The following is a 23,764-nucleotide window of genomic DNA, read 5'->3' as shown; positions in this document are numbered from 1 at the left end:
CAGGCCACCCCCGAGGTGTCCAGGGCAGGAATACACAAGACAGGACCACGACGTGCGGGAGGCCCCGAGAGCCTCCCGGGCTCCAGCTGGACGCAAGGGGAACCGAGGGGTGGGGTTGGGGGTGGGTCCAGACAGCCAGCGCGGCCTTGACGCTCTCCCAGGGCTCACAGGCTAGTGCCGCAGCCACCGGAGCTATTCACAGCAACTAGCACCACCCGCCGGTGACCGGCCCTCCAGCTGAGTTCATTAGGATCTAGAGGACTGTGGCTTCCTTGCCTTCCGGTACCCCGTGCTCGATTCCACCGTCCCCGCCGCCTCGCTAGGACCACCTCTGTGCGGCCCCTCCTCCTGCCCGCTTCCACGCGACCGGCCCCGCCCCGCCCCTCAGGCCCCGCCCCGCCCTCCAGGCCTATTTCTCTCTAAAGGCTCGGTCCCGCCCTCTCGCGGAGCACTGTGGGAGCGGCTTCCTTGGTTTCGCGCGTGGCAACCCCGCGGACGCGCCGCTCTCTGAAGAGTCCAGCCAAGGCCGCACCCGCCCCGCCGCGCTCGCGGTCACCCTCCTCCACTCGCGGCGAGGTAGGGGAGGGCCCCGGGGCGGCGCGGGTGCCAGGCGCCCTCTGAGAGGGCCGTGGGGGTGGGACGCGGTAGGGGGCTCTGCCCTTCCCTCCCGCGCGGCCCTAAACCCCTCACCGCGAGTTCGTGACGGGAAGCACCGAAATCCCCGGGAAGGCTTGGCGGGTGAGGGAGGCGCGAGTTCGGGCTTCCCTCACAGAGGTGGGCGTCCCCGGGCTGAAGTCGGCCCCCGCCTCTAGGCAGCGGGTTGTCTGGTGCCGACCCCGGGGTGCAGGAGGCCGCGGGTCGGGAAGGGGACCCCGGGGGGACTTCCCGTGCTGAGTCCGGGAGGCGCCGTCCGAGAGCTGCCTTTGCACCGGGCCTTGGTGGAGCTCGACCGCCTCACCTGGGCGCCTCACCTTTCCCCACCCACATTCTCTGCGTTTGTTCCCACCGTGTCGGTTTAGGCCGAGTTTCTCATAGATGAACTTGTTTGATCTGGTTAGTCCAGAAGAAAGGATCTCCAGTTGTAAAGCAGCTAGTTTTGCTGACAGACATGTCAACTAAATTGACTTAAGTGGAGCTTGTAATCAGGAGGTTCTCCTTGTGCACAGTGGTCCTCAACGTGTGGTCCGTGGACCATATCAGCATCAGCAACACCTGATTAGAAACTTGTTAGAACTTCACTCTCCAAGGAATGAGGGTGATGACTCCCACCAGTGAATAAGATACTGGTGAAGGCAGGGAATGGCAATCTTATTTTAAGAAGTCCGTGGGTTTCTCGCAAATGCTAACCTTTGCGAACGCCTGGTTTCACATTACCTGACCTAAAGCTTGTAAGTTAAAATTTTTTATATATCTTCTATCATTGACTTAATACTTTCCGGAGGTATTTTGGAATGAACATTTGTATATGATTGACATTTGCTCTTGTGAATTTTCATCTCCAAAAAGTAATGCAAAGTTAACTAAAAAGACCTAAATCTAGGACTTCTCTGGTGGCCCAGTGGTTAAGACTCTGTCCACCAAATGTAGGGGGCATGGGGGAACTGAGACCCACATGCCCCGCCTTTTAGCTTAAAAAAAAAAAGAAAAATTCCCTAAAGCTAGGAGCTAAAGCCATGAAACCTTTAGAAGAAAACAAGTGTAAGTCTTCTTGAACTTGGATTAGGCAGTGGTTTTTTAGCTCTAACACCTAAAGCACAACCAACCAAAGAATTATGTGTGTGCACGTGCGTGCTCGGTACTGTCCCTCTCTTTGCGACCCATAGACTGTAGCCCGCCAGGCTCTGTCCATGGGATTTTCCAGGCAAGAAGATGGAGTGGGTTGCCATTTCCTCATCCTGGGGATCTTCCCGACCCAGGGATCGAACCTGCATCTTCTGCGTTGGCAGGTTGATTCTTAGCGTATCACTGTGCCACCTGGGAAGCCCATCATTGAAATTAAAAAGTTTTGTGCTTCAAATGACAAGAAGGTGGAAAGACAGTGCACAGAATGGGAGAAAATATTTGCTAATTGTTTCTCTGACAAGGTCTAATATCAATAATATATAGGGATTCTTTTTTTTCTTCTTTTTTTTTTTTTTTTTTGCGTGCCACAAGACTTGGTTTGTGGGACCAGGGAGTGAAGCCCCATGGCAGTGAATGTGCAGGGTCCTAACCGCTGGACTGCCAGGGTACTCCCAAGGAATTCTTTTTTTTTTTAATTTAAGGATAATTGCTTTACAGAATTTTGTCATTTTCTGTCAAACCTCAACATGAATCAGATCAAAAAACCAATTTTTAAAAATGGGCAAAGCATCTGAACAGACAAAAAGTTAAACATAATGTTGCCACATGACCCAGCAATTCCATTCCTCTGTGTGTGTGTGTACATATATATACACACACACACATATAGACACACTCAATAGAATTGAAAATACACGTCTACACTAAAGCTTGTACAGATAATTCTATAAAGCAATTATCCTTCAGTTGAAAAATTAAAAAAAAAAATGCACAGAACTAAAGAATGCACAAGCTAAAGAATGCACAACTAAAGAATGCACTAAAGAACTAAAGCATGTTCATTGTTTATACTGCAGTAGTTTTTTTTTGTTTGTTTTGGGCCTCCACTATGGGGCTTGTGGGATCTTAGTTCATCCTGGAATGCGAAGTCAAGTTGGCCTTAGGAAGCATCACTACGAACAAAGCTAGTGGAGGTGATGGAATTCCAGTTGAGCTATTTCAAATCCTAAAAGATGATGCTGTGAAAGTGCTGCACTCAATATGCCAGCAAATTTGGAAAACTCAGCAGTGGCCACAGGACTGGAAAAGGTCAGTTTTCATTCCAATCCCAAAGAAAGGCAATGCCAAAGAATGTTCAAAGTGAAAGTGAAAGTCTGTCAGTCCTGTCTGACTCTTTGCGACCCCATGGGCTTAGTCCATGGAATTCTCCAGGCCAGAATACTGGAGTGGGTAGCCTTTTCCTTCTCCAGGGGATCTTCCTAACCCAGGGATCGAACCCAGGTCTCCCACTTTACAGGTGGATTCTTGTACAGCTGAGCCACAAGGTCTCCCACTTTACAGGTGGACTCTTGTACAGCTGAGCCACAAGGGAAGCCCAAGAATACTGGGGTGGGTAGCCTATCCCTTCTCCAGGGGATCCACCCAACCCAGGAATTGAACCGGGGTCTCCTGCATTGCAGGCGAATTCTAGAGTGTTCAGACTACCGCACAGTTGCACTCATCTCACACACTAGCAAAGTAATGCTCAACATTCTCCAAGCCAGGCTTCAGTAATACGCGAACCATGAACTTCCAGATGTACAAACTGGATTTAGAAAAGGCAGAGGAACCAGAGATCAAATTTCCAACATCAGCTGGATCATCAAAAAACCAAGAGAATTACAGAAAAACATCTATTTCTGCTTTATTGACTATGCAAAAGCCTTTGACTATGTGGATCACAACAAACTGTGGAAAATTCTTCAAGAGATGGGAATTCCAGACCACCTGACCTGGCCCCTGAGAAATCTGTATGCAGGTCAAGAAGCAACAGCTCAAATTGGACATGGAGCAACAGACTGGTTCCAAATCAGGAAAGGAGTACATCAAGTCTGTATATTGTCATCCTGCTTATTTAACTTATATGCAGAGTACATCATGAGAAATGCTGGACTGGCTGAAGCACAAGCTGGAATCAAGATTGCCGGGAGAAATATCCATTACCTCAGATATGCAGATGACACCACTCTTAGGGCAGAAAGTGAAGAGGAACTAAAAAGCCTCTTGATGAAAGTGAAAGAGGAGAATGATAAAGCTGGCTTAAAACTCAGCATTCAGAAAACTAAGATCATGGCATCTGGTCCCATCACCTCATGGCAAGTAAATGGGGAAACAATGGAAACAGTGACAGACTTTATTTTTGGGGGCTCCAAAATCACTGCAGGTGGTGACTGCAGTCATGAAATTAAAAGATGCTTGCTCCTTGGAAGAAAAGTTATGACCAACCTAGACAGCATATTAAAAAGCAGAGAAATTACTTTGCCAACAAAGGTCTGTCTAGTCAAAGCTATGGTTTTTCCAGTAGTCATGTATGGATGTGAAAGTTGGACTATAAAGAAAGTTGAGTGCCAAAGAACTGATGCTTTTGAGCTGTGGTGTTGGAGAAGACTCTTGAGAGTCCCTTGGACTGCAAGGAGATCCAACCAGTCCATCCTAAAGGAAATCAGTCCTGAATATTCATTGGAAGGACTGATGCTGAAGCTGAAACTCCAATACTTTGGCCACCTGATGTGAAGAACTGACTCATTGGCAAAGACCCTGATGCTGGGAAAGATTGAAATCAGGAGGAGAAGGGGATGATGGAGGATGATATGGCTGGTGGCATCACCAACTCAATGGGCATGAATTTGAGTAAACTCAAGGAGTTGGTGATGGACAGGGAGGCTTGGTGTGCTGCAGTCCATGGGGTCGCAAAGAGTCAGACATGACTGAGCAACTCAACTCAACTCAACTATGGGGCTAGTGGGATCTTAGTTTCATCCACCAGGGATTGAATCCAGGCCCTCTGCAGTGACAGCACCAAGTCCTAACCACTGAAATGCCAGGGAATTCCCTTGGTTTTGTTTTTAGATTCTACAGATAAGTGAGATCATGCAGTTTTTGTCTTTCTCTATCTGGCTTAATTTTGCTCAGCATAGTGCCTTCTCGGCTTCCCAGGTGGTGCAGTCGTAAAGAATCTGCCTGCCAATGCAGGAGATGCAGTTTTGATCCCTAGGTCGGGAAGATGCCCTGGAGAAGGAAATGGTAACCCACCCCAGTATTCTTGCCTGGGAAATCCCATGGACCGCTGGGCTCCTCTGTCCATGGGATTGCAAAATAATAGGATACTAGTTAGTGACTAAACAACAACGCCATATAGATCCATCCATAATCATAATGGCAACATTTCCTTTTGGGGGCTGAATAGTAGTCCATTGTGTGTGTGCACCTGTGTTTGTGTGTGTATCACATTTTCTTTATCCAGTCATCCATCGATAGACACTTAGGTTGTTTCCATATCTTACTTGTTAGTAATGATACAGCAAACATAGTGGTGCAGATACTTTTTTGAGTTACTGTTTTCATTTGTTTCAGATAAATACCCAGAAGTGGAATTGCTAGATTGTTCAGTAACTGTATTTTTAATTTTTTAGGAACCTCCATACTGTTCTCCGTAGTGGCTTCATCAGCTTATAGTCCTACCAACAGTGCACAATGGTTTCCTTTTCTTCACATCCTCATCAATGCTTCTATTGTTTTTTACAATAACCATTCTAACCAGTGTGAGGTGCTATCTCCTTGTATTTTTTATTTTATTTCCCTGATGATTAGTGAGGTTGAGCATCTTTTCATCTTTTCATAACTATCTGTATTGTCTGATTTGGAAAAATGTATATTTAGGTCCTCTGCTCATTTTTTTAAATATTGTATTTATTTTTGGTTGTCCTGGGTCTTTGTTACTGTGTGAGGGCTTTCTCTAGCTGTGAGCCCCAGGGGCTGCTCTTCGTTGTGTTGCATGGGCTTCTTATTGTAGCTTCTTTGTTGTGGAGCACAGGCTCTGAGCTCACCAGCTTCAGTAGTTGTGGCACATGGGCTCAGTAGTTGTGGTTCAAAGGCTTTATAGCACAGGCTCCATGGCATGTGAGATCTTCCCAGACTAGGGATCAAACCCTTGTCCCCTGCATTGACAGGCGAATTCTTAACCACTGGATTACCAGGGAAGTCCCCTCTGCCCATTTTTTTTTTCCATTTATTTTTATTAGTTGGAGGCTAATTACAATGCTGTAGTGTTTTTTGCCATACACTGACATGAATCAGCCATGGATTTACATGTGTTCCCCATCCTGAACCCCCCCTCCCACCTCCCTCTCCTCCCCATCCCATCCCTCTGGGTTATCCCAGTGCACCAGCCCCGAGCACTTGTTTCATGCATCCATCCTGGACTGGCGATCTGTTTCACAGTTAATAGTATACATGTTTCAATGCTGTTCTCTTAGATCATCCTACCCTCGCCTTCTCCCATAGAGTCCAGAAGTCTGTTCTATACATCTGTGTCTCTTTTTCTGTCTTGCATATAGGGTTATCATTACCATCTTTCTAAATTCTGTATATATGCATTAGCATACTGTATTGGTGTTTATCTTTCTGGCTTACTTTACTCTGTATAATGGGCTCCAGTTTTATCCATCTCATTAGAATTGATTCAAATGTATTCTTTTTAATGGCTGAGTAATATTCCATTGTGTATATGTACCACAGCTTTCTTATCCATTTGTCTGCTGATGGGCATCTATGTTGCTTCCATGTCCTGGCTGTTATAAACAGTGCTGCGATGAACATTGGGGTACACGTGTCTCTTTCGGATCTGGTTTCCTCGGTGTGTATGCCCAGGAGTGGGATTGCTGGGTCATATGGCAGTTCTATTTCCAGTTTTTTAAGGAATCTCCACACTGTTCTCCCTAGTGGCTGTACTAGTTTGCATTCTCACTAACAGTGTAAGAGGGTTCCCTTTTCTCCACACCCTCTCCAGCATTTATTGCTTGTAGACTTTTGGGTAGCAGCCATCCTGACTGGTGTGTAACGGTACCTCATTGTGGTTTTGATTTGCATTTCTCTGATAATGAGTGATGTTGAGCATCTTTCCATGTATTTGTTAGCCATCTGTATGTCTTCTTTGGAGAAATGTCTGTTTAGATCTTTGGCCCATTTTTTGATTGGGTTGCCCATTTTTTAAGTGAGTTTTTGTTGTTGTTGTTGAGTTACATGAGTTCTTTATATATTATGGATATTAACCCCTTATCAGATACATGATTTGCAAATATTTCTCCCAATAACCTTTTCATTTTGTTGATTATTTCATTTGCTGTGCAGAAACTTTTAAGTTTGATTTAGTCCCACTTACTATTTTTAGTTTTGTTGTCATTTCTTTTGGTGTCAATTCCAGAAAAGATATCATCAAAATTGATGTCAAGGCACTTATCATCTATGTTTAGAAGTTTTATGGTTTCAAGTCTTATGCTCATTTTGCATTGATTTTTGTATATGGTATAAGGTAGGGGCCCAGATATATTTTTTTGCATGTGGCTGTCCAGTTTTCCAAACACCATTTGTCGAAGAGACTGTCCTTTCTCCATTGTTTATTTTTGGGTCCCTTGTCATAAATTAATCAATATTAAATGCTCATATTTATTGGGCCCTCTCTGTCCTGTTCCGTTGACTTGTGTGTCTGTTTTGATACCTAGTTTTAAGAATTTGACACGAAAAATGTTTAAGCCATAAACATATGTAGACATAAATTTGACCAGAAAGGTTGTTAATAGTTATGCTTTATTTCAATTAAGAATTATTTATTTCAAGAATACATTTACAACAGTGATTTTTCACAGGTACAAATGATGCAAAATGTACATCTGGCCCCAGAAACAGATGAAGATGATCTTTATTCTGGCTATAATGACTACAATCCAACCTATGATACTGAGGTAAAAAAAAAAAAAATTGTTTTATTGGTTTTTACTTTGGTCTTTGCTAACCAGCTGGTTTGTTAAAATTTTGGATTTGACAGTTCTGCTATATTATGCTTTAGATTAAGTTAAGTTGATTAAAAGCCTAGAAAAGGGCATTACTGAAGACTGTACTAACTTCTACCAATAGTAATAATCGCAGCAGAAGGGAAAAGCATAGAGATATGGAAAAGAATTAGGATCAATTATATTCTTGTATTCTTTTACACTAGTTACCTGAATATGTATGTTAAAAGACTTAGATCCCTTGAGGTGCCTAAAATCGGGTTTTTACTGCTCTAAATTTGAAATGTCATGTAGAGTTACTTTTCTTCTTTGAATTAAATTATACAAGTATTTTATAGAAAAACTAGAGAATAAAAATAAAAAATTAAAATAATTGAAACTGTCACCACCCAGAGATAAACATCAACTAAGTTACAGTGCTTAATGCTAAATGTTTCCCTATGCAGAAATATATGTGTGTATATATATATGTACACCGTATGTCTATATGTTTTTTGAGAAAATGGTATCATACTATGTGTACTGTTTTGTAACCTGCTTTTTTCCTTTTATGAATGTTCATTTATGTCAACAAGCCTATATCTGCTTAATATTTAGTGGTATAGTAATTATAGGATGAAATTGTTATTAAGACAATTATTTGATTATTTTAAATCTGTCTACATTGTGAGAATTACAGTTTCCAAATTGTAAAAGAGAAAAACCAGAAGAAGCTGCTTTATAAATTTACCTTGAATTAGTGTGTGAAACAATTTAAGGATGAAGGATGTGAGCATTAATTTTCTTGCTAGTATGTGAGAATCAAATATTAGCATTCAGAGGACTTTAATTTAGGAACTTACATTCTATTCTCGAGTTTCTCACGTGACTTTCAGTCATTTTTGAATTTTTTCCCTCTGGAGAAGAATGATGGTTTGTGAATTTGAGACCTAGAAAGCAAGAAGAGAAAATAGAAACTATTCATTTACTCTGTATGAAATAAAAATCTAGGAGATATTATTTATCATAGAAAATTTGAAAAATAGAGAAGATTAGAGAAAAAAATAAAACGACAAATACTGTTACCTGGTGATGACCTGTACTGTAGCAGGTCATAGCATCGATGTTTTGCTGTGTTCCTTGTCTTTTTATATAGATAGGTGTGTCCCTCCCTATATATTTAATACAAATATCTGTATACATGGATATGACTATAGAGACTAGTTTTTAAAAATATGTATTAAAACATGGGCATTTTCCTAAGTTAGTGTTAATTATGAAAACCATTAAATCTTTCCCTTTCTCCCAGTTATAAAAGTTACATGTATAAAAATATATGTACCCATTGTTGGAAAACAAAATTGTCCATAATTCCACCACTCAGAAATAACTGCTGCTAATGACCATTATATTTACTACTGTGGGCAGGAATCCCTTAGAAGAATGGAGTAGCCATCATAGTCAACAAAAGAGTCCGAAATGTAGTACTTGGATGCAATCTCAAAAATGACAGAATGATCTCTGTTCATTTCCAAGGCAAACCATTCAATATCACCGTAATCCAAGCCTATGCCCCAACCAGTAACGCTGAAGAAACTGAAGTTGAACGGTTCTATGAAGACGTACAAGACCTTTTAGAACAAAAAAGACATCCTTTTCATTATAGGGGACTGGAATGCAAAAGTAGGAAGTCAAGAAACACCTGGAGTAACAGGCAAATTTGGCCTTGGAGTATGGAATGAAGCAGGACAAAGGCTAATAGAGTTTTGCCAAGAGAACACACTAGTCATAGCAAACACCCTCTTCCAACAACACAAGAGAAGACTCTACACATGGACATCACCAGATGGTCAACACCAAAATCAGATTGATTATATTCTTTGCAGCCAAAGATGGAGAAGCTCTATACAGTCAGCAAAAACAAGACCGGGAGCTGACTGTGGCTTAGATCATGAACTCCTCACTGCCAAATTCTTAAACTGAAGAAAGTAGGGAAAACCACTAGACCATTCAGATATGACCTAAATCAAATCCCTTATGACTATACAGTGGAAGTAAGAAATAGATTTAAGGGCCTAGATCTGATAGAGTGCCTGATGAACTATGGACAGAGGTTCGTGACATTGTACAGGAGATAGGGATCAAGACCATCCCCATGGAAAAGAAATGCAAAAAGGCAAAATGGTTGTCTGAGGAGGCCTTACAAATAGCTGTGAAAAGAAGAGAAGCGAAAAGCAAAGGAGAAAAGGAAAGATATTCCCATTTGAATGCAGAGTTCCGAAGAATAGCAAGGAGAGATAAGAAAGCCTTCCTCAGCGATCAGTGCAAAGAAATAGAGGAAAACAACAGAATGAGAAAGACTAGAGATCTCGTCAAGAAAATTAGAGACACCAAGGGAACATTTCATGCAAAGATGGGCTCAATAAAGGACAGAAATGGTATGGACCTAACAGAAGCAGATGATATTAAGAAGAGGTGGCAAGAATACACAGAAGGACTGTACAAAAAAGATCTTCATGAGCCAGATAATCACAATGGTGTGATCACTCACCTAGAGCCAGACATCCTGGAATGTGAAGTCAGGTGGTCCTTAGAAAGCATCACTACGAACAAAGCTAGTGGAGGTGATGGAATTCCAGTTGAGCTATTTCAAATCCTGAGAGATGATGCTGTGAAGGTGCTGCTTTTAGTATGCCAGCAAATTTGGAAAACTCAGCAGTGGCCACAGGACTGGAAAAGGTCAGTTTTCATTCCAATCCCAAAGAAAGGCAATCCCAAAGAATGCTCAAACTACCACACAATTGCACTTATCTCACACGCTAGTAAAGTAATGCTCAAAACTCTCCAAGCCTGGCTTCAGTAATACGTGAACCGTGAACTTCCAGATGTTCAAGCTAGTTTTAGGAAAGGCAGAGGAACCAGAGATCAAATTGCCGACATCAGCTGGATCATAGAAAAACCAAGAGAGTTCCATAAAAACATCTATTTCTGCTTTATTGACTATGCCAAAGCCTTTGACTGTGTGGATCACAATAAACTATGGAAAATTCTGAAAGAGATGGGAATACCAGACCACCTGACCCACCTCTTCAGAAATCTATATGCAGGTCAGGAAGCAACAGTTAGAACTGGACATGGACCAACAGACTGGTTCCAAATAGGAAAAGGAGTATGTCAAGGCTGTATATTGTTACCCTGCTTGTTTAACTTATATGCAGAGTACATCATGAGAAACGCTGGGCTGGAAGAAGCACAAGCTGGAATCAAGATTGCTGGGAGAAATATCAATAACCTCAGATATGCAGATAACACCACCCTTATGGCAAAAAGTGAAGAGGAACTAAAAAGTCTCTTGATGAAAGTGAAAGAAGGGAGTAAAAAAGTTGGCTTAAAGTGCAACATTCCAAAAACTAAAATCATGACATCTGGTCCCATCACTTCATGAGAAATAGATGGGGAAACAGTGGATGCAGTGTCAGACTTTATTTTTTTGGGCTCCAAAATCACTGCAGATGGTGACTGCAGCCATGAAATTAAAAGATGCTTACTCCTTGGAAGGAAATTTATGACCAACCTAGATAGCATATTAAAAAGCAGAGCCATTACTTTGCCAACAAAGGTCTGTCTAGTCAAGGCTATGGTTTTTCCAGTGGTCATGTATTGTGAGAGTTGGACTATGAAGAAAGCTGAGCGCCAAAAAATTGATGCTTTTGAACTGTGGTGTTGGAGAAGACTCTTGAGAGTCCCTTGGACTGCAAGGAGATCCAACCAGTCCATCCTAAAGGAGATCAGTCCCGGGTGTTCATTGGAAGGACTGATGCTGAAGCTGAAACTCCAATACTTTGGCCACCTCATGCGAAGAGTTGACTCATTGGAAAAGACCCTGATGTTGGGAGGGATTGGGAGCAGGAGGAGAAGGGGACAACAGAGGATGAGATGGCTGGATGGCATCACCGACTCGATAGACATGAGTTTGAATAAACTCCGGGAGTTTGTGATGGACAGGGAGGCCTGGCATGCTGCAATTCATAGGGTCGCAAAGAGTCGGACATGACTGAGTGACTGAACTGACTGACTGACTGAATGTTTTGTTTGTCTTTCCTTCATGCATATACACAGAATTTTCTTTTATTTATTTATTTTTTTTTTTAGAATTTTCTTTTAGAATGTTTGGAACTGAACTGACCATTACTTTTCTGTTTGCTTACCTATTTTCGGCTATGTCATAAACAATATCTCATGATACTAAAAATTTAAATATAGTTTTAATGGCTGCATACTACTGACTATATACAGTTGATTACTTTCTTATTATAGGATCGTTATTTATAGTTTTCTGCCCCATTAATAACAATAACACAGTGAACAATTTTATGCATAAGTAATTTTTTACCTTGTGATCAAACATTTCTTGGGTAGAGTCCCACAAGTGCAATTAGTAGATCATCATGATCATTTTTAGTAATATCAGATAAACTTCCTAACTCTTCAGGTCATCACAGTGTGGCTTCATTATCTATTAATAACTTGAAGCAAATATTCAGAATATCATATACAAAAGTAAATTATACAGTAAAATAAAAATTTGGTTTGCTCTTGGTTTCCTTTTATTTTAATTAATTGGAATAAGTTAATATATAACTGAATTACTTGAAACAGTTGCTAAGGTGTTCATAGATTGTGCAAATTGTTAATCAAATCATGAACAAAGGAAAAGAAATTACAAAAGTTGTGTTAGTTTGGTATTTGTAATTGGAGAATTTGTTGATAGGTTTTAGTTTATCATTTAGTTAGACTTCTTTGAGTTGATTAATTGAATTTTACTAGTAATATAGCAATATTAGACTTTTTTTTCCTAAAAGATGTCCCAAGGGAGCCCTTAGCTTGACTCAGGAAAGTTGCCTGGTTTCTATGGCTGAGTGAGATTTGTGTACTTCATTTTTTTTTTTTTCTTTTGAAGGGACTCAGCCATACATATACATGTATCCATTCTCCCCCCTCAACCCCTCTCCCATCCAGGCTGCCACATAACATTGAGCAGAGTTCCATGTGCTACACAGTAGGGCCTTGTTGATTATACATTTTAAATAGAGCAGTGTTGTACTTACTTCATTTTATGTAGTTGATATGGAAGGTTATAAAGATTATTTGAAGTAAAACTAAAGAATGCTTGTGCATAATCATGTTTAAAGTACATTGTATTTTGTTCATGTGTAAAGTACATCCTGGTTATAAAACCATGTTGTCTCCAGGGTTTTAAAAAGCTAATCGATACTGACTATTTTTTTTTAGTGTATTGTTTGTTTTTTAGTAATCGGCAAATATATTTCTGTGGGAAGTAGACTGAAGTGAGTCAGAGGCGAGTGTGAGAAGTGTGCACTGATGTGTATAGAGGGCTGGACTCAGAGCTTATGGTAGTGAATGAACCAGAGGCAAAGGTTGGTTACACTGGCAGTTGGAAAATAGCATTTTGTCTTGGAAACCTGGGGGCCCTGGTAACTTGCCCCTGACTAATGTGACTTTCCTCAGGTTCCTGAGGGAGAATGTGAGCATGGGTCAGGAATCAGCAAAGCACAGTAATGTTTTACGTCAGCTGAGCCTTTGGTTCCAAAGCATGACAGGTTGGACCCAGTGGAGCCTTGGCTGGCTCCAGTCTGGGTCTCAGACTTTACCTCTCCCTGAGATGAAAAACCATTTTCACTTGGGAGATGAGACAAGAGAGTTTGCCCAATTTCTGGGAGAGGATGCAGCTTTTTCTGAACTCAGCTTCTCAGGTAAGGTTAGTAGCCATGGCCCAAGATATGGAAGAAGAGAGGAGGGGGAAAGGAGGGGGTGATTCTCTGTTCTTGCTGCTCCAGTCACTTGGAAGAGAGAGACAAGAAAGACTTGATCTTGGGACCAGGCATGCTGACAGTACCCATTGAGCCAGTATCCAGTGACATGTCTTTGCACTTTATTAGATTGTCAGTGCTCCTCTCCCCAAGGGAGAGTATTTCTTGTCCTGTGAAGGGCAAGTTGAGGACAGGAGTCCTTGAGCCGTACCTGGATGTCAGCAGATGAAGAAAGATGGATCCTAAAGGATCCTGAACACCAAACAGTAGTAGCTAAACATTTTTTAAAATTTGTCACCTCACATTGAATGTTAAATTTGCCTTTTTGTTTTAGGAATTGGAGAATGACACAGCCTTTCAGCAAGCTGTGAGAACTAGTCATGGCAGAAGACCTCCAGTAAGTGAATTTTTTTTGTTATGGTAAAAAAAAACAACAAAGCTTACCCTGTTCATTGTTTTTACACATTGGGAGTACACATTGTACTCACTGTACACGTTGTACACATTGGGAGTGCTAAATTAATTCCCATTGTTGTGAAACAGACCCCTAGAACTTTCCATTTTCCCAAACTGAGGCTCTGTCCTCGCTGAACAACGTCCTCCAGCTGCTGGCCACATTTCTACTCTCTATCTTTATGTTTTTGCCTGTTCTAGGTGCCTCATGTAAGTGGAATTGAACAGTTATTTCACTCAGCATAATGTCTTCAAGGTTCATCCGTGGTATAGCAGGTGTCAGGGTTTCCTTCCTTTTTAAGGCTGAATGACATTTCATTGTCTGAATGGACCACATCTTGTTCTGCACACACTTGGGTTGCTTCCACCTTTTGGCTGTTGTGAGCAGCACTGCCATGAACTTGGGGACACAAATATCGTGAGGCCCTGTTTTCAGGGTGTATATCTGGAAGTGGGGTTGCTGGATTGTATGGTAGTTCCGCTGACAGTGCACGCAGGCTCCAGTTCCTCTACCCCTCACTAACACTTGTTATTTTCTATTTTTTAATAGTAGCAGTATTAATGGGTATGAGATGGTTCTCATTGTGGTCTTGATTTGCATTTCTCCAATTATTAGTGATGTTATCTTTTCATATACTTTTTGGCCATTTGTATATGATCTTTGAAGAAATGTCTGTTCAAATGTTTTATCCATTTTTAAGCTGGGTTATTTAATGTTTTCTTGTTGAGTTGTAGGAGTTCTTTATTGGATATATGCTTTGCAGATATTTTCTCCATTCTGTAGGTAGCTGTTTTTTATTCTGTTGATTGGATCCTTTAACTCACAAAGGGCTATTTGTTTGATGTGGTCCCATTTGTCTGTTTTTGCTTATGTTGCCTGTGCTTTTTGATGTCATATCCAGGAAATCATTGCTAAGTCCAATGCCATGAAGTTGTCCTCTGTTATTTTCTAGCAGTTTTATAGTCTTTTAGGTTTTAGGTCTTATGTTTGGGCCTTTAATCTACTTTGAGTTCATTTTTGAATGCTCTATAAGACTAAGGGTCCAATTTCATTGTTTTGTGTGTGGATATCAAGTATTCTCAGCGCCGTTTGGGAGAGACTGACCTTCCCCCGTTGTGTGTTCTTGATACCCTTGTTGAAAGCCATTCCTTCCATTGGTTTCTTATGCCAGCACCACATTGTTTCCAGTGCAATAGCGTTGTAATATGTTTTGAAATCAGCAGATAGGAGTCCCCCAACTTAGATCTTTTTCAAAATTTTTTAGCTCTCCAGGGTCTCTTAAGATTCAAATGATTTTAGGTTGGATTTTTCCATTTCTTAAAAAAAAAATGACATTGGGATTTTGGTAGAGATTGCATTGAATCTGTGTGTTGCTTTGAGTAATATAGATATCTTTTTTTTAAGTAATTTATTTATATCTGGCTGTGTTGGGTCTTTGTTGCTGCACATGTGCTTTCTCTAGTTGCAGTGTGTGGGCTTCTAATTGTGGTGGCTTCTCTTGTGGATTGTGGGCTCTAGGGCATGCGGGCTTCAGTAGTTGTGGCTCATGGGCTTAGTTGCCCCGAGGCATGTGGGTTCTTCCCTGACCAAGGATCGAACCCGTGTCCCCTGCATTAGTAGGCAGATTCTTTTTTTTTTTTTTAATCCAGAATATATTTTGAAAACTTTTACACTGATACCAAAGCAAGGCAAAGACACTACAAGAAAATTACAAATATCCTTTATGAATACTGACCTAGAAATCCTGAACAAAATACAAGCAAACCAAAGCAGTGTATTACAACGGTTATACACTATGACCAAGTGGGATTTATTCCTGGAATTTGAGAATGGGTCAACAGACAAAAATTAATCAGTGTGATATGTCACCTTAATAGAATGAAGGGGTAAAAACCCAAATCACCTCAATTGATGCAATAAAAGAACTTGACAAAATTCCACATCCTTTCACAATAAAAACACATAATGAACTAGAAATAGAAGGAAACTCACTATGATAAAGGCTATATAAGAAAACCCCACTGCTAACAACATATTTGGTGGTAAAAGACCAAAAGCTTTTCCCCTAGAATTAGGAATAATGCCCACTTTTGCCACTTCCAATCAATTATAGGGCGGGTGTATTCTTAACCACTGGACCACCAGGGAAGTTCAGTATAGATACCTTAACAATATTAAGGTTTACAGCCTTGAATACAGGATGCCTTTCCATTTATTTGTTTCTTTTTCAGTTTCTTATAGCAATGTTTTATAGTTTACAGTATATCCAGTAAGTTAATTTTAAAGTAATATAGATCAAAGAGCTTTTATGCTCTTGAGAATATAAATATTATTATTTATGTAAGACACTGCAATATGTTTACCCAAAACATTATTTTTAAAAATTTGTCTTTATAATTTTTAATGTTATGTAAATATTGATCTTTGAAAACACTGGGGCTAAAGTTGCAACTTACACCTCCCTTGGATTAATGAGTGTCTGCTAATTAATCCTCCACCAGTGCATACATGGCTAGAGTGATTGTTTTCAGTGTTATTAGGAAAGTTTTTATATGTCACACAGAGAATAGACTTCTGCCTTTCATTGTGCATAAATTCTACTGAGCATCTTTTGTAGTTGAAAATAAACAATGTTGGCACCAGGTAAAGCGAGAAGTACAGAAAGTTCTATGCCTAATGTTCTGCCCACCCATGGCTCCAGAGCAGTGGTTCTCAGTGCCCACTTGCCCACCTGTCCTGGCACATGTTTGCCCTGGAGATATTTTTAGTTCTCATAACTTGGACCAGTGCCAGCATCTTGGAGGCAGCAGGCCACCCCACAGTAAGTTACCTAAAAGAGGCTGGCAGTGCCAGGTCAACAGGCTCTTAGGGAGTGAATCCCCTGCTATAGATGGCGTGTCCTCCCGCCTGCCCTCCCTCCCTCTGTCAGAGCCTCTTTCCTCCCACCACACTTAACTGTTCAGCAGTAATGAAAGGTCCACTTTAAACCACTTCCGGTGGGAAGGACCTTGCCCGTCACATTTGTGGGGTTCCCTCCTCGAAGTTAGCACAGCTGTCCACAGGACTGTCCTCACTTATAATTCCAGCTGCAGCCACCTTCAGCATCTGTAATTTTCTGAAAAGACTCAAAGAACTCACTGAAAGCTATTATACTTAATGGTTTATTTCAGGAGAAGGATACAGATTAAATCTGCCGAGAGAAGAGAGACCTGGGGCAGAGTCTGGGAGGTCAGATGTGGGGGGTCTGGTTGTCCTTTTCCTGTGGAGCCCTGGGTGGCTTTAACCCACCCTGGCCCCTCTGTGTGGTGATGGTACTTGTAGAGCCGGCAAGGAGGCCCTCCCATGGCTGATGTCCAAGGTGTTTATGGGGCTCCATCACACACTGTCCTTGTGGCTGCCCATTGGTCTCTAGCCCCTCATGGAGCTTCAAGGTAATATATCTGGGAGTTAGACTGTCTGGTGGCCAAAGCCCGCCAGGGAAACAGGGATGTGTCAGGCAGGACATTACAGGGGCATACAGATCACCTCCCGGTAGTGAAGGGCAAAGCCAGTACTCTCTTTGGGTGAAGTCAGCTCTTGACTACACATTCCATAAGCTGTATTTTGATTTTAAGGTTACCTTCATTATGGAAAGGAAAACTATAGATTAAGTTCTTGCACTTGGCTAATGACAAGACTGTAACCTTTTTGAAGAGGTAAACTGTCTTATTTATTGATCTTTTCTTTGTTTGCTGTGGGTACTCCACAGATCTTTATATCACAACTTAGTGAATAAGTGAAAGTCTTCAGTTTAGTGATTTGGTATATCAACAAGTGATAATGTCTCCAAGCTGGCCCTTCATTGATGTTTAGAAATTAACTTCAGAGACCCTCATGTTATAGACAGGAAACAAGGCTGGGAGGAGAGGTCTCACAGTTACCTGTAACCAGGACAGAAAGTAGGTCTGCACCCCTTTGAATGATATTGTCATCAAATGGGAAAAAACTGTGCAACTTTTATAGGAGAGGCCCTGGGCTCATTTAAGAGGGATAAAATTCCAGCTAGCTCCAGAGAAGAGTAAAGTGGACACAGAAATGACAGGGCATATTATAATTTGTGTTTTAAAAAGAGTATAAATTGCTCTGGGACCACAAAGATAAGTTCTTTATCCCTAGTTGGGACAGTCAGGAGATAAATGTACAGTTGAATATTTAAGGATGTGTGCAGTTTAGATCAGCCTTGAGGTATGTTGAGGAAAGGCACTGTGGGTGAGGGTGCAGGGTAAGTAAGGAGCGAGGTGACACAGGATCCAGTCTTTCTAAGAGATCAGTCCAGTGCCAAGAGTAAAAATCAGAAGAACAGATCTAGTCATTAGTGAGTGATTAAAAAGAAAAATAGTCTCTTTCCTTCAGTTTGTTCTCACAGAAAATTTTGCTGGGAACTACATCCTTCCTTTTCATGTTTTTCCAAGACCTGTTATCTGTCAATTTGGTCAAGTTTGTTAATGATTTTGTTCAAATGTTCAGTATTTTTATTGATTTTTTTTGGGGGGGGGGGAACGCAGGAATTGCAGTTCTATTATTATCAATGAGAAAAATAGATTGTACACTATGACCGTGAATTTCTTTGTTTAGGTTTTTGTTTTATATATTTGTAGTAAAAACATTTAGGATTGTTATATTTTTATGTTGAGTCTTTTATTGTTACGAAATGTCCTTCTAGCTCTAGTAGTGCTGTGTGTCTGTTTTGTCAGGTGTTAGTACATTGCTGTAGAACCCAGGTTCTCTTTTGTCTAGTGTTTGCATTGTATGTCTTCCCCATTTTTTCGCTTCCAGCTTTCTCATATCTGTGTATTTGAGATATATTTCTTAGAGAAGTATGTTTTATTAGCAATATGAATAGAATTCTGTTTTTGTTTAAATATTGTCAGATAATCTTATTCTTTTAGTGAAATATTTCATCTGCTTACATTTAATGAAATTGGTTTCATTTGTTGTCTTAGTATTTGCTTTTTGTTTTTTCCTTTTTCCTTTGTTTTATTTCTCTCCTTTCTTACCTTTTTTTATTTGATTTTTATTACATTTCTCCCTCTGTTCTCTTGGGAGTTTACATTCCTTGACCATTCTTTTAGTGTTTTAGTAAAGATTACAATACTCATCTTTTAACTTATCAGTCTAGTATAATTTACTATTTTACTACTTTCTGGACAATGCCAAATTTTTACATTATTTTCAGTTATCTATTTTCCGTAGTTTTCAGTTCTGTACTGAAATTGTCAATCTTATCTTTTGATTCACTGAACATGTTGAGCATGCTGGTCAGAGCCTGTGTTTGATGTTTCTTTCCATCATATGATTCTCCTTCTGCATGTCTTTCCATTTTGTTTCTCTTGGATTTTGATTAGGGACCCTTGCTCCTATGTGTTTGTTTGTTTTAGATTGGATGCCAGACATTGTAAGTGAAACATTTTAGAGATAATTTAAGGCATGTGTCTGTGCTGTCTTGAATGATAACCACTAGCCATGTTGTAGCTATTTACATCTAAATCATTAAAAAGTAAGTAAAAATTTAAAATCCAGATGCTACTGCCTGAGCTACATTTCAAATGCTCAACAGCCATGTGACTGCCTTATCAGGGCAGGTATCTTTTACTGGAGAGAATTTACTTTTGTGTATGGCTGCAGAGATGCTTGGAACACTGAATCACCTCAACCCAGTTGAATGTGAAATGTTTCTAAATTGGGCTCAGGTCTTACACAGGCTGATTGACCTTCCAGTCTGAGTGAAGCCTTGTGAGGTCACAGTCTGAAGTTTGGAGGAGTCCCAGGGCTACCCCCTCAGCAGACCCCCTCTAGGGTTTGTCTGTTCAGCCCAGTGCTTCTATGAAAAGCTCCATGATCAACTATGGCTACAATTTTGTGATCAACATGCTTTGTATCTTTATTTCAGAGATGAGAACATTTATGTTCAGAGAGGTAAAGTAAACGCAGCAAGTAGAGGGAGAGCTGAGTCTCAAACCCAGGGTCCCTGACTCCAGATTCAGCGTCTGTTGTTAGACCCAGTGTCTGGTGGTAATAATCATGCAGAATTAATGGTAGGTGTGTCCATTGGAGACTCCTGTATCCCACTGACCCACAGGTCACTCTAAAGTTCCTTTTCTCCTTTCAGATGAGTTCCAGAATAGACCTCCTTCTCAGTACTTAAAATACTCCAGCACCTTAATATTTAGAATAATTTAAAAGAAATTATTCTAAATGTTATATAAATATTTCCCTATTGATAAGTTTGTATTTTCCATTTATTTTCCAGTTTTCTATTATATAACTTAATCTGAATTCTATTAACTATTTTTTTTTTCCTCCCCAAGATAACTGCTAAAATACCAAGCACAGCAGTTTCTAGACCCGTAGCTACTGGATATGGGGTATGTTTTCTTAAGCTGAAGATATGAAGATACTTTTCTCATATATAAGTTCACTTTAGGCAGTTTTAAATAAGTCTGGCTACCTTTCAGCTCGTGATCCAGATGTATTTTCCATTTTGAATAGTGATGAATATTATTAATTGTTGATAAATAGCTTTGAATATTCTAGTCATTTTGGTTGTAAATAAAATGTTTTACTATCTTTTCCTGTCTGTAAACATTGTGTTTGTTGATTTTCATTTTCTATATCATATAACCAAGTGTCATGTGTATTACATTCATATATTTTGTGTGAAGTTAGTGTTATATAAATGTTTATAATTTCTAAAAATTTACTAAGTAATACATGAGAAAATAAAATTGAAGAAAAATTTAAGAGGCATATATAATTGGATCTTGCTTTTATCTGAGATCTTTGGAGGAAAGATGCTATATAAAAATCCATAAAATCTTTTAAATCTTGCCCAAATTATAAACAATTTGGATATTTTCATTTATGCTAAACAATAGAGAAATGGGAAAAAAATGAAGGAATAAGAAGAAATAGCATTTCCTAGTCTTTCTGATAATATATCATAGGGGTCGTAAAGATGGCTTCAGAACCTAGAGGTCCTGGGCACTGGCCTTCCAGTTATCCCCTTCCTACAGACTGAGAGAGTGGCCTTAACGTTGTATCGTGTGAAACATCCGTTTATTAATCAGTCAGAGCAGATATCACTCATGAGTTTGGTTTTGGTGATGTTTCAGAACAGGAGTCAGCGAGCCTTTCTATGAAGAGCCAGACGGTTTAGGCTCTGGGGGACCCAGCTGTGCATCTGTGGAGAGGCAGCCACAGACAGTATGCAGACGAAGGGAGTGGCTCTGTCCCATACAAGGGCCGAGGGATGTAGTTTGCTGATGCCTGTTTTAGAGTTTTATTGTTTGATCCTATATCCTCGGGAGATAAATGAAAAAAAAATTAGGTTTACTTGCCAGTAGAATGAAGGGAAAAAAAGTTATAAAGAAACTCTTATACCTTGGTTTATAAAATTAAGTGTAGAAGTTTTTTGGAATCATTAAAATGATTAAAACTTAGTTTTTTGTTCACTAGTCCAAGACCTCCCTGGCGTCGTCAATGGGAAGACCGATGACAGGGGCTATTCAGGTATCCCCATGTGTGGGTTTGCATCTTGGGTCTTTCTTGTGACTTAGAATATTATTGCCAAAGTGTTTTTTAAAGATGTTACTTACATAGTGACCCTGATTCTTTTAAACTGTGAGCTGAAATTTGAACTGCTTGAAATCTTTGGTGGCAGTCTCTGGGTTTATCACTATTTACTCAGGTCTCAAGTGAAATCCCACAGGGGAATGGACATAGGCCTTCTAGTTTGTCTGTAGGATGGACTCTAGGACCCATTTCTCCTGTGCTGTCATTTCCAATGGTTTCTATGGTTTCTCTCATAGGCCTACAGGAGACCAGCCCAAAGTAGGGAGTAGCCAGCCACTAAGCTATATAAGGTACTACTGAAAAACCATGAGAGTGTTTTTCTTTTCAAACTAGGAGTAAGTCCAGTTTGATTAAAGAATTGAAATTTTATAAGACAATGGACAAGTTCAGACAGGTTGACACATGAGGAGGCAGAAGTGAGGAACAGTAGGTAGGGATTATAAACCTCTGTCCAAGACTGGGGCTTTATTAAGATGTGTGTCATGTGCAGAACTGTAAATAAGAGGTAGATCATACATAAGAACACTTTTTAAATGATTCTTGTTTTCCTAAGGATGGAGTTACTAGACCCATGACAGCAGTGAGAGCCGCTGGCTTTACCAAGGGAGCTTTGAGAGGTTTGTTACATTATTTCAGCTATTAATTTTTTTTCAAATCTTTTAATTTTTAAAATGTTTTTGTATGTATAAACATATTACCATTTTAAATAAAACTTAACATGTCATTGATTATTTTAGGGTTAGGGTCAGGAAAGGAAAAGGGTGGTGGGAGTGTTCTGTGTCCCAGTTGAGGTATAGTCACACTGCATGTCATGTTAGATCACGCCGTGCTGCACACTAAAAATTTGTCTGTGAGTTAGAGCTAAAGAATCAAAGGTGAAAATAGTATTTAAATGGATGATAAGTTAAATAATAATTTTAAAATAAAACTACTGTGACAAAATTAATGTTTATAATACCAGTAATGAAAATTAAAAAGCCAATACCAGGTTGTTAATCCCATGATTGACAGTTTAGAAGTCATAACAAGGATAGATGACTGTGGGGAGAAATAAGTACTAAGATTATTTATTTTTGTTTTTATATGGTAATGCAGTTTTATTTACATGGTTTTATGATGACTGAAGTGACTTAGCAGCAGCATGAGTGTTAAAAATCTTACCAGTTTCTTGATATAAAGAATACTCATGTAAGCATAAAAAAGGTCCATTCCATTTAATAGATAGGTGAATTAGATAGTGTGTGCAGGGTTTCACAGTTCCTCCAATTGTGTGGATGCACATTGAACGTGATCTCTTGACTGTTGTGTCCCAGGTTCTGCGTTTGACCCCCTTGGACAGTCACGGGGCCCCGCACCACCCCTGGAGGCCAGGAGTGAAGACAGGTATGCAAGTCCTGTGCTGCTTTGCTGTGGTGGTTGCATGTCTTCAGTTTTTACTTCTCAAATACATAATCCTTACGTATTTTGAAAGTTTGTGTCAGCAGAATAGTAATCAAAGCGTTGTCCTAGCATCTAGGAAGAGACTCATGTCTAAGAAAGGCAGCCCCATGTATCTGTGCAGTTTTACTGGAGCACATTGAAGGCATGTCTCATTTTTATGGGTGCCAGTATTGATTCTCCTGAAGGCCAAGTGTGGTTGTGTGTGTGATAGATATTCTTATTTTAAAAGCATACTTCAAAGAAAAAAAATTAAGAAAATGTTTGTTATATTGAGAAATTTAATTTTTTATAGTATTAGTTTCATGCTGGTACAGAGTAGCTAAAAGCTACAGCGTAAAATCAGCTGTGTAGCATGTACTGATACCTGAGCACTGTGAATCTATACATTTTACAAATAACATCAGCCAGCGCTCACAGTGTGCTCACCGCGTGCCCAGTGCTATGCACATGTGTCTCTAGAAGACCAAGCCCTGTGTCCTCAGTTCAGTGAGAGGGGAGCGTGGAGAGCGAGCTGGGTCCTACAAGGACATGTGGGACTGAGATTGGAACCCAGGCTGTCTGCTTCCAAGGCTCATGTCTTTAAATTGTAATCCTTAAACCCAGTATTTGGGGTGTTATATAAATTAATTTCCCTTTTTGACTAATAAGGAACTTCTATAGAAATTCATTTTACTTTGTATGCTAGTTAGTGACAGCAAGTTTGCTAATAAATATTAGTTTATTTAAATATGTCATTTAGGAGCTTTTCAGCTGCTGACAGCAGAAAGCATCAGGAAAAACACAAGATTGTTGATTATCTCCCATAACATGAAGTCTGGAGGATGGTTAGCTGCTCTGTA

General features: G+C 40.1%; 1 protein-coding gene across 2 annotated transcripts in view; it reads left to right on the top strand.

Moving 5' to 3' along the window:
* The first annotated feature begins 449 nt into the window (after positions 1–449).
* IFT88 (intraflagellar transport 88) overlaps positions 450–23,764 on the top strand; it is a 62,201-nt gene continuing 38,886 nt past the window's right edge. Inside the window, exons 1-7 of one of the 2 annotated variants that reach the window (XM_043477632.1) lie at positions 450–576; positions 7,467–7,562; positions 13,755–13,817; positions 20,222–20,278; positions 21,369–21,422; positions 22,039–22,102; positions 22,799–22,868. In XM_043477632.1, the coding sequence (XP_043333567.1) occupies positions 7,473–7,562; positions 13,755–13,817; positions 20,222–20,278; positions 21,369–21,422; positions 22,039–22,102; positions 22,799–22,868 (398 nt within the window). In that variant the 5' untranslated portion in view covers positions 450–576; positions 7,467–7,472. The remainder of the gene's footprint in view (positions 577–7,466; positions 7,563–13,754; positions 13,818–20,221; positions 20,279–21,368; positions 21,423–22,038; positions 22,103–22,798; positions 22,869–23,764) is intronic. The other variant, XM_043477631.1, reaches the window with a different exon arrangement.

This window comes from Cervus canadensis, chromosome 9 (genome assembly GCF_019320065.1).
Source record: "Cervus canadensis isolate Bull #8, Minnesota chromosome 9, ASM1932006v1, whole genome shotgun sequence".
In the NCBI taxonomy this organism is placed as follows: domain Eukaryota; kingdom Metazoa; phylum Chordata; class Mammalia; order Artiodactyla; family Cervidae; genus Cervus; species Cervus canadensis.
This window is presented reverse-complemented; position numbering and strand designations above follow the sequence as displayed.